General features: G+C 50.5%; 1 protein-coding gene across 1 annotated transcript in view; it reads right to left on the minus strand.

Moving 5' to 3' along the window:
• Nucleotides 1-13,241: 13,241 nt before the first annotated feature.
• The window catches only part of OPRD1 (opioid receptor, delta 1), a 34,611-nt gene continuing 32,969 nt past the window's right edge, over nt 13,242-14,883 (minus strand). Inside the window, exon 4 of the mRNA XM_008568692.1 lies at nt 13,242-13,313. Coding sequence (XP_008566914.1) covers nt 13,242-13,313 — 72 coding nt within the window. The remainder of the gene's footprint in view (nt 13,314-14,883) is intronic.

Genomic DNA, 14,883 nt, shown 5'->3' on the forward strand with positions numbered 1-14,883 from the left:
TTTGCAGCTCATTCCTAAAGCACTGCAGTTCTTCAGCCACCTGTTTTTCTCCAAAGCTCTTACTTTCTCAGAGTTCTTATTTAGTACGCAGAAACTTGAACATGTAACTGGGGCTTTACTTTTCTCAGTAAAAAGTGTTACTTTTTAATATGACAGGTTGACCCAGTTCTAAATCGGTAGCAGATGGGACTAGGACACAGTTAATACTATCTCATGTTCTTCTTAGGTTAAGAATTGTTGAATGTCAGCATAATCTTTAGTTTTTATAGTTGTAGTTCTTCTAGAGAAACAAATGTGATCCGTCTATTCAGCAGGTGTTCAGCTTAAAAGTATAACAAGTTTATTTACTTCTTGGCATTTCATAAATTTAGTCCTTCATTTTACAGTCAGCCAATTAAGTTTTCTTCAGTTAAGCTAATCCTTTTCTGATTGGCACAAAGCAAAATCATGTATCTTATGTCATTCTCAGTGGTCCTTGTATATATCTAAATGAGTTTCTGGGGGGTCCTTAAAGCATTCTGCTTTATATTCCATTTTCAGCTTATAATGGAACCATTTAAGAATTCTTCTCATGTTCGTATGTGCCTAGCCCCACAGAGCGGTGATTTAGTATGCTTTTTGTCAGTGCTGGGAAATAAAGAGAAACGATCCATAACAAACCGAATATCCTTTTTCTGGTGCTCAGATTTATAATATTTTACTTATGAAATGGATCACAATGTTATTTCCTAATACAAGGCAGGATATGTGGGAAGAAAATGTACAATTCTTTGATTAAAATTATTTCCCACTGACCTAAAGTTTGAGTGTTTCATGGAAAAAATAAATAAATGTTCTACACCAAGATAAAAAAAAAAAAAAGAATACCTGAGACTGGGTAGTTTATAAAGAAAATAAATTTATTTCTTACGGTTCTGGGTGCTGGGAAGTCCAAGGCCATGTGCTCAGCTTCTGGCGAGGGCCTTACTGCTACATCATAACCTGGTGGGGGGCATCACACAGTGACAGGGCAAGAGCGTGTCACCTCAGGTCTCTCTTTCTCTTCTTATAAAGCCACGAGCCCCATCGTGGGGGCCCCATCCCGATAACCTTATCTAATCCTAATTATCTCCCAAAGGCCCTGCCTTCTAATACTGTTACAATGAGGATTAAGCCTCCAACACATGAATTTGGGGGGGAAATATTCAAACCATAGCATTCTGCCCCCAGTCCTCCAAATTCATGTCCTTCTCACAGTGTAAAATACAGTCATTCCATCCAATACTCCCAAAAGTCTCAACTCATTCTAGCACCAAAACTCAAAAGTCCAAAGTCCAAAGTGTCATCTGAGACTCAAGGCAAAGTCCTTGAGCCTGTAAAATCAGAACAAGTTAGCTACTTCCAAAATGCAATGGTGGGACCAGCATAGGACAGACACTCCCATACCAAAGGGAGAAGGAGGCAAGAAAAAGGAGTCACAGGCCCCAAGTAAGTCCAAAACCCAATAGGGAAAATACCGTTAAGTCTTGAGCCTCCAAAACCATCTTCCTTGACTCCAAGTCCTGCATCCTGGGCACATTGGGTTGGGAGTTGGGCCCCCAAGACCCCAGGGATCCCTGTCCCTATGGCTTCGCTGGACTTAGCCCACACTTCAGCCCTCTTGGGTTGGAGTCTCAAGTCTGCAGCTCTCCCAGGCTGGTGGCTCTATAGTTCTGGGGTCTTGGTGACTGCCCCAGTCTCATAGCTCCACTAGGCATGGTCCTCATGGAGGCTCTCTGTGGTAGCTCTGCCCCTGGACCCCCAGGCTGCCTGATTCATCCTTTGAAATCTAGATAGAGACCACCATTGCCACACAGCTCATGTACTCTGCGTGTCTGCAGAGTCAGCACCGCACAGCTTAGCAGTCAGTGAGTCTTTGAGGTAGAGACAGCCATGTTCTAGCTGGGGTGCAGCATCATTTGAGGGGGTGGGGGAGGGAGAGTCAGAATTGCTGGGCAATGGGTCAAGGACTCTCCCCAGGAGGATCCATATGAAGCCTGGGGCAGATCCCCAGGGTGGCATCCAGGTGGGCAGAAAGCTGCAGAGCCCTTCCAAGGGTGGATGGGGGGTGGTAGAGATGGAGAAAAAGCCAAGTCACATACCCCAGTTCAGGGAGGGACCAGTGCACGGACACAGAGGGTGCCCACCAATGAGAATCTAAGGGCTGTGAAAGGTCCTACTGCCCAGGAGTTCCTCTGGGTGCTGCAGTGTGGTGTAGGGGCCAATCCTGCCAGGGGACCCCCTTCCCTGGGGAGGCACCATCGCCAGAAACCCTTGTTGAAAGAGCAATAGCTGCCAATGATGGTCAGCTTATTATATATCTACCAAGTGCTTCACTAACCTGTTCCCATGAGACACCCCTATTTTATAGATGGGAAAAATGAGGCAGAGAGAGGTGAAGTGATCTGCTCACTATCACACAGCCAGTAAATGCCAAGGCCAGGACTCGAAGGCAGCATTCCCTATGTGCTGGGAGGGCAGGAAAGAGCTGACAGAGGTGTCTGGGGACAGCTGAGATTCTGGCTACATGGGGCTCTGGAACCTGGGAGGAGCAGGCACCAGGGAGAGGGAAAGATGGTGTCTGCCGCCACCTCGAGGTCATAGAAGCCACTGGGGCAGAGGTGCAGAGGGCTGAGAGCCTAGGAAAGGGGTGGGGGGACCTTAAGTGCACAGGTGGGGGCTTCAAGGCAGGGGGTTGGAGTGAAGGGGTGGACTTTCAACTGGGATTGCCCTGGATTGGAAGCTCACAGCTCATCACAATTTGCTGTGAGATCCCAAGTTACCTTTGCTTCTCACCTCTTCTCTTAGTGTCTTTGAGAGGATTAAAAGAGACCATCTTATGATGAGAGGCTGCCCAGTTAGCTCAGTTGGTTAGAGTGTGGTGCTGATAACACCAACGTCCAGGGTTCGATCCCTGTACCAACCAGCTGCCAAAAAAAACCCAAAAAACTTATGAAGATCTTTCATATCCTTTATTCTATTCTCTTTTTTGCAGTTGGGAAAACCAAGGACCCGGTGGGCAGAACCAGGATTGTCGGGCCTGAAGCTTGTTTGGGGGCCTCTTTAAGTAAAAGAATGCATGGGCTGGCCAGGTGGCACACTGGAGAGTGCGCCGGTGCTCCCGCTGAGGGTTCGGATCCCATGTGGAGACCGGTTCCCGCTCACTGGCTGAGCGCGGTGCGGGCGCAACACCGAGGGTTGCGATCCCATTACCGGTCAGTAAAAAAAGACAAAAAGAAAGAAAAAGAATGCAAAGTTAAGAATACAAAATGCCGGCCGGCCCGGTGGCGTGCTGGATAGTGCGCCGCTTGGGAAGTGCAATGGCGCTCCCGCGCAAGGGTTCGGATCCCACATACAGACCGGTTCCCACTCACTGGCTGAGCGAGGCACGGGAGCAACACCGAGGGTTGCAATCCCGTTGCTGGTCCCCGGTCCGGTACGGGGGCAACACTGAGGGTTGCGATCCGTTGCTGGACCCGGAAAAAAAAAAAAAAAAAAAAAAAAAAAAAAGAATACAAAATGCCTATAGCCACTCGAGGCCAGAGGACACATGTCGGAAGGAGGGAAAGTCAGAATGGAAGGAGACAGTGGTCTTACCCAATTGAGGGTAACATATTTTACTTTTCCAAACTGTATGGAAACACATGACCTTGTTAACACAAGGCTATGGTCCTTCCTATGGCCTGAGCAAGTATGAGGCCACCCCAGGCCTGGCAGAGTCAAGTCTGAGGTCCCCTACAGGAGATTTGGGGATTTTGTGCAAGAGCAGAATCTGGGTCCATGTCTCCCACCCACCTACCCAGGCAGGCCTTTCACCCAGATCTTCTAGAGCTTCCTACCTGGACTGAATCCAGACTCACGGCACCTTCTTTGTGGCCACATCCTAAGAGCTGGGCCACTCCAGCCTGGACTGCTCAGGGATCCTTGGTTCCATCCAGTCAAATCCTCCTTTGCCTTCCAGGTTTGGAGATCCAACCTCACAAGCCCCAGGAAGACTTCCCTGCCTGCCCTTGCCTCCCCAGGCAGTGCCAGCACTGTGCTTGGCCCCCAGAGGTCTTTGGTCAGTACAGAATTGTTGTCTGAGTCCCTGCAGTGCTGTCAGTCTGCCGTTGTCCATGTGTAGTCAGACCAGATGGACACATCTTGAGCCCCTCCTCTTGCAGCTAGGCCTGTGCTGGGTACTGTAGGGTGAGGGTTGGGAGACAGAGAGAAGACTCAGCCCCAGTCCCAGCCCTTTCCTAACTCACAATCTGGAGGTCAGGTAAGACATGAACTGAGTCTTAAAATGTTAAGGGCTAAGGGCTGGCCTGTGGCTCACTTGGGAGAGCGTGGTGCTGACAACACCAATTCAAGGGTTAAGATCCCCTTACCGGTCATCTATAAAAAAAAAAAAAAATGTTGGGCCGAGCCCGTGGCGCACTCGGGAGGGTGTGGCGCTGGGAGCACTGCAGCGCTCCCGCCGCGGGTTCGGATCCTATATAGGGATGATCAGTGCGCTCACAGCTCTCACTGACCGAGTGCGGTGCGGCCGGTCTCAAAAAGGACAAAAAGAAAAACAATGTTAAGGGCTAAGAAGAACTTAGATATGAACTAGTCTAAGTGGTTATCAAACTCTTAACCACAGATGACCAACATGGGAAACAGAGAGAAGCAGAGCTGCTCTGAGTGAAGCTGTGAGTGGGTGTGGGCATAGGGGGGAGAGGTCTTTTCTTGGTTTCCCCCATCCTACCCCCGCTTGGCTTCTCCCAGCCCCTCTAAGGAACTGTGAGTTGGAACCACAGCTCTAGTTCACACTCTTTGCTTCAATAGATGAGAAAACTGAGGTCCAGCAAGGGTAAGAGACTTTACCAAGGTCACAGAACAAGGTAGTGGCTGAGGCTGGATTCAAACCCAGGTCTGCTTGGCTCCAGGGTTCAGGTTGTCTTTGCTCAGCCTCCATACTGGGAAGTTGGGGCTGAACCATCCCTTCCCACCCCTGACCCACCTCTTCCTGCTCACTCACTCTGGATCCTCCATCCACTCAGCCAAGCTGGGATAGGGAAGAGAAACTCAAGGGGGTCACAATAGCCCATTGGAGTGGGATGGTGAGGAAGGGGCCCTTTTAAAGCCCCCACACTGGAATGAGGACAGGGACTGGACTCGTGCCTGTTTTGTTTGAGCACCAAGCCTGCCACGCTGTAAACAATCAATATTAGTTGAATGAATGAATTTGAGGCAGCAGCTCAGGGTAGGAGGACCTTCCTGGGTGGGGAAATCATCCCACCAGGTCAACCTCATCCACCTCTGGATGCGCTTCCTGATCCCATGGGGGTGAGGATTTGGGCTGAGCTTCCTGCACGTTTCAGTTCAAATTCTCAGTTTTGCTGCTTCTTCCTTCCCTTTCTCTTCAGAGCACTGTCCTAACCATCAGAACAAGCCATTGTGTAATTTTAGGCAAGTCACTTCCCCTCTCTGAACCTCCGTCACCTCGTTTGTTAAAAATACTCACTTTAAAGTGTTTTTAGTTAATTCAATTGAAATAGCTATTAGGACTTTTCATGTGCCAGACACTGCATAAGGTACATGGAATCAAAAAAACAAGATAAAATCTGTAAAGGACAGCAGTGCCTGACACGTAATGGGCAGTCAATGAGTGATAGTTCCGCACCCCACCCTGCCTGCCTCATTCCTGTCCCTCTCTTAGGAACCAGTTCCAGTGCACAGCTTCCAGGGATGAGGAAGAGCAGAGCAGGTCGACGAGCAACGAGCACAGCATGGAAGAAAGCAGTAGGAACCATAGAAGAGTGCTAACGCAAGATATGGCCAGACGGTGGCAGCAGCGTCCATGAAATGAGCCCAGTCTCTTGACGCCTTGCCTCAATTTCTCCAGGCCCAGCCGTTCGGCTGTGTTCCTGTGCATGAACACAGCTGTATATATGAGTGCGTGCTTTGGTGGGAGGTGTGCGTACAAACACGTGCATGTGTGTGTCTATAGCATGAACGCACGTGTGCATGTGTATGTGAAATGTGTGTATAGAGGTGCCAAGAGTGAGTCTGTGTGAGGGAACAGAATGTACCCCAAGGTGTGGAGTGTGTGGGGATTGTTTGTCCAGTCGTGTGTGTATGTGTGGCCTCCAGGTCGGAGCGGGCCTATTTGTATGTGACTGTGTGGTGCATGTGGACACCTGCAGTGCAGTGCCTTTTAAACTTTTAGGTCCTGGATCCCTGGATGGATCCAGTGAAGGTTCAGCATCCTGCAATAAGGTGCATAGTTTGTACCCTGTGTCAAAGGGCTCTGAATCACCTGTGGACTCCCGAGGGGTTCCTCTTGGTAAGGAAACATGCACAAATGTTAATAGAAAAACAATGGGTGATGTTTTTCCCCCTTTTTTCCATGTTTATCAGGTTTCTCAGTTTCTGTAAGGAGCACATACGACTATTACTTTGATATGGGACTAAGAAACCCCATAATCATTATTGAAAGAGAAAAAAAAAACAAAAAACAACTAATGTTTCCTTCCACTGGTCTTTCCTTTTTCTCTTAAGGAGCAGCAAGGTTCCTGTGTGTCTGGTGATGCTGTGGGGGCCCAGCGGCCTACTGAGAGAGAGCAGGTCTTGCTCAGGTGGGGCACCCTGCTAGCAGTCGTGGAGATCCAGACAGGGACCCACAGGTGTGGCTGAAGCAATCAAAGAAGGCTTCCTGCAGGCAGAGGGAGCAGAGCTGACCTGGAAGGGTGATGAAGTTGGCACATGAAAGGAGTCCGTTCTGTCTGCTCCACTTCTCTTGAGAATGACCTGCCCTGAGCTGGGCTTTGGCGGTCCTCTTCCTGTAGTCGGTTCCCCTGCCCCTCCAAAGGAGCTTGAGGTTGCAGGCAGGTGAGTTTGAACTTAGATTTCTAGAATCTCCCATTGGGAAGGGGCCTTAGAGGTCATGTGGATTTTCCAGGTAACTGAAAGGTTAAAGACAGAGTGTTTTCCTCATCAACAGTAATGAACCGTAGTTACCAATACCACAGCTATTGTCCCATTGGGTCCTCAGAAGAGTTCTGGTAAGTTGGTTGTTATAACAATAATTATACTATTTTACAAAAGAGGAAGGTGATGCTCAGAGTGGTCATACGGAAGTGATTTTCCTCAGGATAAAAACCTCCACTGTGCACAGATACTCACGTAAACACCCAGATGCCCTTGCACATGCTGTGCAAACACACACGCTCCACACACTGTCACCTTCAGAGCTGCCCTTCCCAGCCTTAGTGAGAGTTAGCTGTGCATAGAGCTGTCAGGCCTCTGTGAAGTCTCCCTGGCCTGAGACCCTCTCTCTGAGCAGGGTGAGGTCAGGCAGTCAAACCCTTTCCCCACCCTGGGCAGTCTGGAAGCCCTGGCCCTGCCCCTGCTCACACAGTCTGCACCAACGGGTGTTGGGACCCCAGGCTGGGTCAGAGCTGCTCATCCACCTTGGTGCTTATCACGTTGGCACAAGCAGGCCCCAGGGTGGACAGCCCCTGGCTGAGGCCCTCCTTAAGACTGGGTCTGTGAAGGGAGGTTGCCTCAGAGAAGGAGGAGGGGTCCAGGTCCTGATGGCTTCTTAAGGGTGGGTCACATCCCACTACGTGTGGTGGGGAGGCAGATCTGGGTCAGGAAATTCCCTTCCAGAGAGTTACTTATTAACGATCAGGGACAGCAACTATTCCAGCAGAACACTGAGGAGGGGGAGAAGGTCTCCTGGGGCATGGGGTTCTAACTCCCACCCCTAGGTCTTCCCCCAGGACTGCACAAAAGGGAGGTTTAGTGCTTCTACGGCCAGAAGGGTCACTGAGGAGCAGGGGGGTGAAAGGGAGGTGGGGATGAGATGGGTGGGAGCAGAGGAGTTAGTGGGAGCCCCACGAGGCATGTGGGTGAGAAGGGCTCTAAAGAACATGGAACTTAGATGGGGGGTGGGGGGAGGACAGAGAAGAGGAGGAGCCAATTTGGAGGGTGGGGGAGGGGAGCGGAATCCAGAGGCCTGGTTTGGTTTGGGGTATGCTCCAGGAAGTGGCTATGGCTGCCTCGTGTGTCTGTCTCTCCCATCAAACTGGGGCTCTTCGAGACAACGCCACATCTCCCTCTGAGCTGGGTCCTGAGGGTAGGGCTATGCTTCCATCACTGTGAGCCGGCAAGTTTATGTCACCCCCAGTTGGAGCTCCCCTCACAAGAGGACCATGGAAGGTGAGCAAAAGAAAGAGCCAGAGATGCAGATACTGAGAACAGTGCTCATTTTATTGAGAAAACAGAAGGCTGGGTCCTTGGTACCAAGATGGAATCTGGGGGTAGGCAAAAAGCCAGGTGTTTGAGTCAAGCTTTGTTTTTAACATGCCTGCCTCCCTCAGCCCCAAATTACAAATACAAACCCCCCAGGCATGCTTTTCCCTGTTTCTGGGCAAATGCCCAGTGGCCTTTACCAATAGATGTCTGTTTCTGGGATAAAGGAACATGAAGGAAATGTCTTGGTTCTCTGCTGAGATGGCAGAGCCCTCAGAATCCATCACCTCCTACATCTGCCCCTCCATTGTGCAGAGGCCCAGAGAGGGTCAGAGACTTGCCCAACATGACACAGCAAGGAAGTGGAGGATGGACGGTCAAAATTGGATTACATCTCCTGTCTTGGGACTCATTCCAAAAGGAGATTCTAGAAGATAAGCCCCATCAGATACATGACACCTGCCAAGGAACTCCATCCCCATGACTCAAATATTCAGGCCAAAAGCCCAGACCAGTGCCACCAGGGACCTTTTTTCCTTTCTAGGCTGACCTCTCCTTGGGTCCGTGGGAGGGCAGTCCCGGTGAGGACATAAGAAGACATCCATGTATAAGGAACTTGGAGAAAAGACATCCCCTTGAAAATTGCTTCCTTAATGCATTGTCTCATGTTCTGGAACTCAAGGAGACAGTTAAAAGAGAAAGTCCTTTGCTCCTGATCCTCCTACAGCATTAAGAAACATGGGTTGGAGCAGGTGTAACCTAAAACATTCAATAATATTAAAAATCTCCAGGGTGGCCGGTTAGCTCAGTTGGTTAGAGTGTGGTGTTATAACACCAAGGTCGAGGGTTTGGATCCCAGAACTGGCCAGCTGCCAAAAATGAAATAAAAAGCTTCATTGTTGAGCACTTGCTGTGCACCAGCACATCATTTATCCACTCGGTATAACTACTGGGTGCCCACTTGGATTTGCTGGGTAATATTTTCATGACCAAAACAGACGAAGCCCTTCACTCACGATCTCTTTTTAAATCTTCTCAACTTCTTACCAGGTAAGTGTTGCCATCCATGATTGAAGAAACAGTCTCAGAGAGTGAAATGACTGCCGAAGGTCACACAGCAAAGACATGGCAGGAAGTCGAAGGATTACAGAAAAAGCAGGCCTTTCAAGGCAGGGAAGGTCACAGCAGTTTTTTGGGTGACTGGCATGTGCCTCTGCTGTCAAGGTGATGAGGCACAGAACCTGGCACAGGTAACACTCTGTCCATGACTGTGAGCTGGACCTGAGAGTGAACCTGGGGCCCTCTGTGTAATCACAGAGGCAGGAGGAGGAAAGCTGAGGAAGTGGACTTGACAGACCTGAGAAGGAAGCCTAGCTGGGCCAATCACTGACAAGCCACATGGCCTTGGATGAGTTATTCCCTTCTCTGAGCCTTGGCTTCCTCTTCTGTAAAATGGAGGTAACAATAATGCCGACCTTACAACAGTCATGCTGTGAAGATAAAATGAGTTACTCTATGTAACTGGGCAAGGGGAAGTGCTGGGTACTATCGACTATGAGCGTTACAGCAGCCTCCCGCGCTGGAGTGTGCGAAAGCTCTGCACTCTGGAAACCAGGTAGGTGCCCTGTGAGGCTCACCCGTTGATGGTGCTGGGGCAACCTCCAATGCCGCACTCTACTGCGTCAGCATGTCCACCCTGAATGCCTGCAGCAGCCCCTCTCTAAGCCATATTTTGAATACCCAAGCTGCCTGTAGCCAGAACCAGCCAGCCAGCTGTCCTGGTCTCCTGACTCTGGTCACTCTTCCCAGCTTCCAGCACTTTGTGCTTAGTGCCCAGAAGTAAAATAAAGGAATAAGTAATAATGAAAGGTGGGTGTACTGGGCCATGACCTACGGAGGATCACTTCCCAGAGGCTATGGAGCCCTCAGAGTTGGTTCCCAGTCTGGATCTGCAGCAGTTGGGAAGCAGGGCAGAAGGCAAGCCCTGGGCTAGGGATCTGTCACTGATACAAAGAGAGGGGCTGGTCTTTGGGCTGAGTCCAAGCAGGTGCTCAGCCTGAACTGTTGCTCCTCCAACTCCTCTTAGGACACTGCTGGCCCCCTCCATCTTGAAGAGCACTTCAAACTCCAAGCCAAGCAAACCTCCTTAGAGTGGGTGCCAGAAGCAGCTAGAGAATAACCTTGTATTGCAGGCCTACTATGGGCCAAGCACTTTGGTAGGCAGTTTGCTTGTAATATCTCTAGCTTTCAGAGGGGGCTCTTGGAGGTGAAGCAAGTTGCCTAACATCACACTGCTAGCAAGTGGCCAAGAACCCAGAGAAACCAGAACTCTTGTTAGAGAATGACCCATTCCCTCATCTTAGATCTAGGAAGAAACAGCTCAGAGAGGGCAAATCCCTTGCCTTCGTCACACAGTCAACTTCAGAGCAGAGATTTGAATCCAGTTTGGGGAGCTTTCCAGGCCATGTAGGAGACTGAACTCGAGGGCTCTGGTTTACTCTCATCACCCTGACGCCCTCCCGACTCCCATCCTCTCTGATGGCACTTGACATTATCCATCACTCCCTCCCCCTGGGAACACCCTCCTCCCCCCGTTTCCATGGCAGCACATTCTCTACGGTGGCTTCTGAGACTAGGAAGCAGAGAGATTCCCAGGGTGGGTCCCCTTTCTCTTCTCTCTCTTCATTGTTACCCCTGATAGTTCACCCACTTTTCCCTGTAGGTCTCGCTCTGACCTTGCACTACGGCTCCATTTTTATTTATTTTTGGCAGTTGGCCAGTACGGGGATCCAAATCCTTGACCTTGGTGTTATAAAGCTGCACTCTAACCAACTGAGCTGACTGGTCAGCCCCTCAGCTCCATTTTTAAGTAATAACAGCTACTTAACATGTGCTAGGAGCTTATGTATGTGACGAGCCCTACACCTATACGCGTGTGTACATTATCTCATTAGGTCCTCACAACCACTCCATGAAGGAAATCCCTCTACAGGTGAAGAAACTAAGGCTCAGAGAGGCAAAGCCAAGATCTGATTCCAACCTTAACCACTTTTTCTATTACATCAAGAAAACATAGACACTGAAGAACATTTTGAAACCAGGGGCAAAAACTTTCCCTCCCACCTCCTGGAGAGAAATGGAAATTTGGGGGGAAACAGACCTATTCCACAGTTTTGAGAAGCTGTGATAATCTAGAATTACACTGTCAATTTGGAGGTTTAAAATGCACCATGCACAGTACATTTTGAAATGTGAGGATTTGAAGAGCTTCAGGAGGAACAAAAGTTCACAGAAAATTGCTTTTCCTTTGGATTTTCTCCATTTGGTTTTAAGTCTTCAAGAACCTCATCCCAGGGTTCTAGCTACTGAGGCCCTTCTACTTCAACGATGCTTGGAAGTAACTGGAAAGTTAGACCCCAGAATTTCACTGACCTGTGTTCTGCCATGAGTAGACGTTCTGTGATCCAGGGGCTTGACCTCTCTGAGCCTGTTTTCTAGTCTAAAATGGGGATAACAGCACATCCCCCACTGAGCTGCCATGAGGATCAGATGGGATAATGTGCAGAAAGCACTCGGCAGAGCCTGGCACACAGAAGCGCTCATGTAAGCCCCACACTCCAGCTGCACACACCTTCTTGGGTTTGCCAAGCACCTGAACATCCTTATGCTTCTGCACACACTCTTCCCTCTTCTTGGTGGCAACTCCTATTCATACTTTAAGGCCCCCTGACTCTTTCTCTTTTCCACCTCTTACAGAATTGCTACAAACATATGTTTTTCTAAAAAGCTAAAAAAGGCTTCTCCCCGTGACACCCTCCCTGGGGCTCCCTGTCACTGCACTCTGAGATGCAATCATCTGTTTATGCTTCGTCTCCCAGCACTAGCTCAGGCTTTCTGAGGGCAGGGATATGTCTCACTCATTTCCAAGTCCCAATGCCCAGAGTGCACAGCCTGGCACAAAGTAGATTTCAATACAAGTTTGCATTACCTTAAATGCATGTGGTCTGGACCCAGCCTCTGCTGACCCCAGGATCAATTATATATCATAAGGGGTAAAAAGCAGCCAGATCTGTTATAGCCACAGGAGATGACAGTGAATGGGCCTGAAGCAGCTTTGAGACAGGACAGGCCTGTCCTGGGAGTGGCTGAAAGGGACATAATCCTTGCAAAGAGAATAAGCAGCCCTAGTTCCAATGTCACCTCCTTCAGTAGTCTTCCCTAATTCCTATTAGTTCCTAAATTGTCTTTCTCTGCCATCTTCCCAAAGCATTAGCAGGAGGGGTCCCAGATGATAAGTTGTGTCCAGGAGTGTCCCTTGCCTTGCTAACCTCCCCCCCACCCCCCACCCCAATAGTACACTCAGACACAAAGGTCTCTGTGATCACAGGGTCCATTCTGGTGGTGAGGGTATTCTGGGTGGGTTGAGACTCAGGTAACAGTAGCTCAGCAGGCTGGATCTGAGTTCTGGGCACTGCCCCACATCTTTCCACTCTGAGGGGAGCCATGTTCTGGAGGAAGAATATCCCCAGGGCTGAGGCTTCTGGGGACCTCACCCTGAGAAGAGGACTGTGCTTTGTCCACTAAGGGCATCTCTATCTCTAATGTACCCAAAGCCCATGTTGGTGCCTAAGCCCCCAAGCCCCTGAACGCTAGTTCAGTCCCTGCTAGAGTGACAGCCTCCCAGCTTTTGTTCCAAAGAAGTGGCTGTCAAAAGGAAAAGAGGTATATTGTTTCTTTTTCTTTTTTCTTTTGAGACAAAGACGTCAATTTCTTTCCATCTGTCCCAAAAATGGAACAAATTAAATTTGTTTTTACAAGGATGTCAGCACACTGCTTCAATAGAGAGTGAGGGATGTGTTACTGAGGCAGTGGTTGTGAGGAGGGGAGAGAGCTGGTGGTGGGGCCTGGGGAGGCACAGAGAACAAGGACACACACAAATATTGGAGGAAGCAAAAATCTGGGGATGCCTGAATAAAATGCTAAACAAATGAAAAGAAAAGCTTCTATGCCCAACTCTGGGTGGACCCCACCCTTGGCAGCTTGAAGGCGGCTCCTGGGCTGGGGACCTGGGGAGCCTGGAGGAAAAGAGAAAGTGGAGCACATGCTGATGCTAGCGTCTCAGTTAGAAAAGCCTTCTTCCCCCAGTACCTTCAAATTCAGGTATCCAAGGACCAGCCCGTGCTCACTTGGGAGAGTGTGGTGCTGACAACACCAAGTCAAGGGTTAAGATCCCCTTACTGGTCATCTTTAAAAAAAAAAAAAAAATCAGGTCCCCATGTGGGCAGTTCCAGTTCACTGGAGACATTGACACCAGACACATGGGTACAGCCAGATGTTATATAAGGTGAGAGGATTTCTTTGAGGTTCTTATCAAGGGTCCAAGACTCGGCACCAAGTCCACATTCGTGCTTCTGATACACCCCCACCCATCCACAGGTGCCACTTACCATCCACGAGGCTCTAGTTGGTCCTTTGTCTTCCAATACTTGGGCCAGACAAGCCCAGGCCCTAGGGACCCCCAGAAAGCGTCCATCCTCGGGCTTGAGGATCTAACCTCAAGCAGAAACTCTGCCCCTCTGCCTCAGCCCACCCACCACCGTTGCTTGGCACGGAGGCCCATTTGCAACCCATTTTGGAGCCCTGGGACCTTCTGACTCCTTCCCGAGCCTATGGGCTCCTGTTAGAACTTGGGTCTGGGAACCTTATCACAACTGAGGTCCCGCCCTCTACTCTGTCCTGGAGCTGCAGATCTTGTTCCACTGTCCTGTCCCAAGCCCTGAAGGGATGCAGTGCTGTGGACACTACTTCGATGCATAGGCATCCCTGCCCATTCCAAGGAAATAAATGACTGCAAAAGAGACAAAAGGTAGATCGTTTCTCTCTCTTCCTGTCTCTTTTATATTCTCTTTATTTATAAAGATGTCAAGTTGGACCTGGACCTAGACCTCTGCCACTTGCTAGAACTCGGGGCTGGGACTCTACCCCTAAGTTGAGTCCCCACCCCCTGCACACAGGCCCACCTCACGACCAAATCTGGAGCTGTAGCCACGCCTGACTGTCCTGTCCCTCCCTCACGCCCCTAGAAGAGGCTCCTCCTCACTTCACAGAGGCCCAATCTTGCAGCTCAATTCTCAAGCCACCGTCCCCACCACTGCCCCTCCTGGGTCCTGGGCCCGGGATCCCCAGGTCTCAGGCCGGACTCTGACTCCCTATAGCCCGGCTCCTGGCTAGGACTCGAGGAGGTCCCAAGATTGAAGCCCCGCCCCACGGTAGAGGCCCTATTTAGAGGCCCCGTTCTAGAGCCACAGGTCCCACTGCCCTGGAGTCGCTAGCTCCCCACACCCACCCCAGAGCCATCGACCATGCACCCAGCCCAGGGGCCTCGCCCCACAGACCTGCTCTCTGCCCCGCCAGAAGCCATAGGCCCACCCCCCACTGCACGAGCCCCAGGCCGCTGCCTGGTCTGAGGCCCAGTCCCCTTCTCCAAAGCAGAGGCCCCATGTGGAGTCCCCAAGCCTCCCGACCCTCTACTGCCCCCTTGCGGATCGTGGCCCCCGCCTCCCATGAGGACCGGGTGCGGCCGCCTGGGCAGGTCGTCGGGGCGCACGGGGTGGGGGTCAGGCGGCGGCGCCACCGCCGGGGCCG

This window comes from Galeopterus variegatus, unplaced genomic scaffold (assembly GCF_000696425.1).
Source record: "Galeopterus variegatus unplaced genomic scaffold, G_variegatus-3.0.2 Scaffold431, whole genome shotgun sequence".
NCBI lineage: Eukaryota > Metazoa > Chordata > Mammalia > Dermoptera > Cynocephalidae > Galeopterus > Galeopterus variegatus.